This window comes from Aulonocara sp. 'chitande type north' Nkhata Bay, linkage group LG6 (assembly GCF_057382095.1).
Source record: "Aulonocara sp. 'chitande type north' Nkhata Bay isolate Kocher_YH1m ecotype deep benthic linkage group LG6, A_spYH_male_GT1.1, whole genome shotgun sequence".
Taxonomy (NCBI): domain Eukaryota; kingdom Metazoa; phylum Chordata; class Actinopteri; order Cichliformes; family Cichlidae; genus Aulonocara; species Aulonocara sp. 'chitande type north' Nkhata Bay.
Genome location: NC_141349.1, coordinates 17,237,659 through 17,240,579, shown reverse-complemented (window position 1 = coordinate 17,240,579; position 2,921 = coordinate 17,237,659). Strand labels below are relative to the sequence as shown.

General features: G+C 41.6%; 1 protein-coding gene across 1 annotated transcript; it reads right to left on the bottom strand.

Annotated features, from left to right (window-relative positions):
* Positions 1 to 210: 210 nt before the first annotated feature.
* LOC147327589 (uncharacterized) lies at positions 211 to 1,954 on the bottom strand. Its single transcript, XM_086295296.1, has one exon. It carries the CDS (start codon positions 1,839 to 1,841, stop codon positions 1,149 to 1,151), a length of 693 nt encoding a protein of 230 aa, XP_086151422.1. The 5' UTR covers positions 1,842 to 1,954; the 3' UTR covers positions 211 to 1,148.
* Between the last annotated feature and the right edge of the window lie 967 nt (positions 1,955 to 2,921).

Sequence of the window (2,921 nt, the reverse complement as noted above, 5' to 3'; positions counted from 1 at the left end):
TTTTTTGCTGGCATTTTGTAGTCCTTTTGTCATCCATGGTCTTCCTGCATAGTTGTGTTTCCTATTGATTTCAATTACTGGGCAGTTTTTATCAAGTAATGTGTTAAATGTTCTTAAAAATCCTTCGTAAGCTTTATTAACTTCTGTTTGTTCATATACAATATTCCAATCTTGCTTTAAAAGTTAATTTCTAAGACAATTTAAGGTCTTCTCTGTTCTTATTCTTTTGTAAATAATCTTATGTCCATCGTTGTTCACTTTATAATGGCAATTATACGATGCAAAGACTGGTAAATGGTCACTTATATCATTGATTAACAGCCCACTTTTTATCTTTCCTTCTATTATATTTGTAAATATATTATCTAATAGAGTTGCACAATGAGATGTTATTCTGGTCGGTCTTGTTATCAGTGGAAATAAACCTATGCTGTACATGGAATCAATAAATTCTTCTGTACTCTTATTATGATTTGGATTCAATAAGTCAATATTAAAGTCCCCACAAATAAACATTCTTTTCTGATTTATATTTGTAAATAAGTCCTCCATATTATCCTTAAATATCTCAATCTTAGATCCTGGTGTTCTATATATACAACTGACAATTAGGTTTTTCCTTTTTTCTATAATTATTTCCACTGATAAACATTCCATCACTCCATCAATAACAGTTGTCATTCTTCCCATTCTTTTGTACTTTAGGTTTTTATCAATGTAAAGTGCCACCCCACCTCCTTTCTTGTTGATCCTGTCTACATGAAGGAATTCATATCCATTTATTTTAAAGTCTTCTTCTTTTCCAGGAGTTATCCAGGTCTCCGATATGGCTATCACATTGAATGGCTGTTCAAACTGTGTTATGTAGTCTTTGATGGATTGAAAGTTTGCATATAAGCTTCGACTATTAAAGTGAACCATTGTTATACCCTGTTCTACCTTGAATTCCTTTTTAAGTTGCTCATTTGTATAATAATTGCATTCATTTGTCTTATTGTTAAAGAAATTACAATCAGGATCTATGTTGCTGTCATACATCAATGTCTTATTTTCAATATCTATATGAGTTGTTAGTTGAAAATTGTCAGACATCTGCGTTGGTTGTGCACTTGGACGGTCACATCATATTTAGCACTGCTTTGCATTTATCAGTTATATTTTTCTAGTTCAGTCATCTCTTTGATGACTAGAACCTTAGCCTGCTCTGGTGTTCCATTTAACTTAATGAATATTTTACAGTCTGACGTCCAAGTTGACTGTATTTTCTTCTGTTTTCTTAATATTCTTGCTTGTCTTGCAATGTCTGCATTTTTCTTGATTAGGTGTTCATTTAAATAAACATTTGTACCTTTTAGCTTTCTTCCTTGCTTGAGCAGTTCTTTTTTCTGTTTTCTATTAACAAAACGAATGATAATGGCAGGTATTTGATTTTTTCTCGGAAGAGGATGGCATCCTTCAATATTTTTACTGTCCATTTCTATACCTTTGCTTTTAAAGAAGGCCATTACCTGCTCTTCCAAAGAGCGTAGCTCTTGCTCGGGTGGCTCCCCTCTCTCTGCTGCTGCTACCCGTGCGTATGTCTGATGCTTGGTTTCCAGTCCTGTCACTATCACATCATTTACTCTTGAATATTGTTCCAGATCTGACACCCGTCCTTCCAGCATAGCAATCTTCTTGTCCTTTTCCTCGCTCTGCCTTCTTAGTTCTTTAATATCATCCATTAAATTGAGTATCAGTTTTTGTTGTTTTGAAATTGTTGTTATTTCTTCAGACATAAAGTTTAGGGATTTCTTTATGTCCTCCAGTTCCTCCTCATTAACGTTGCTCCTCTTAGGCGGCATCTTAACGCTCCTGGGCCTGGTGGAGCAGGAGGATCCTGGGCCTAGTGGCTGCTGGAAGAGCCTGGGCCTGGTGGCTGCTGGAGGATCCTGGGCCTGGTGGCTGCTGGAGGATCCTGGGCCTGGTGGAGCAGGAGGATCCTGGGCCTAGTGGCTGCTGGAAGAGCCTGGGCCTGGTGGCTGCTGGAGGATCCTGGGCCTGGTGGCTGCTGGAGGATCCTGGGCCTGGTGGAGCAGGAGGATCCTGGGCCTAGTGGCTGCTGGAAGAGCCTGGGCCTGGTGGCTGCTGGAAGAGCCTGGGCCTGGTGGCTGCTGCAGGATCCTGGGCCTGGTGGCTGCTGGAGGATCCTGGGCCTGGTGGCTGCTGGAGGATCCTGGGCCTGGTGGCTGCTGGAAGAGCCTGGGCCTGGTGGCTGCTGGAGGATCCTGGGCCTGGTGGAGCAGGAGGATCCTGGGCCTAGTGGCTGCTGGAAGAGCCTGGGCCTGGTGGCTGCTGGAAGAGCCTGGGCCTGGTGGCTGCTGCAGGATCCTGGGCCTGGTGGAGCAGGAGGATCCTGGGCCTAGTGGCTGCTGGAAGAGCCTGGGCCTGGTGGCTGCTTTATCAGGGCTGACCAGTGCTGTTTGTCCCACCTTCCTCTCCTCCAGTGGTATATTGGAGGAGAGGAGTGGTATTTCTGATGATGAGTGCCATCTAAAATTTCCTCAGAAGTCAATGTGCCATATGATTGCATTAGCAATAAATTTAATAACGCTATATATTAACAGTTACACACTATATAGAACCACTTTATAGAATTATATTTGTTTGCAGATGTTGGCAGCTATCAGTGAATAGTTATCAGCTATTTTGAAACAGAAAAAGACACTTTTTATCCATAAAAAGAACAGCAAATGAACTGTACAACAGAAAATGCAAATGCTATTTATGGTCTCCTCACAACAATGATAAGAAAAATAAACTGGGCTGTTACGACCCGGCTCGAAATGACCGTAACAAGAGCGGGGTGTCCCGTGACTTCCCACGCCCAAACAGACACAGCCACAGCATCGGACTTTTAACAACAGTTTATTGACAACAATGGC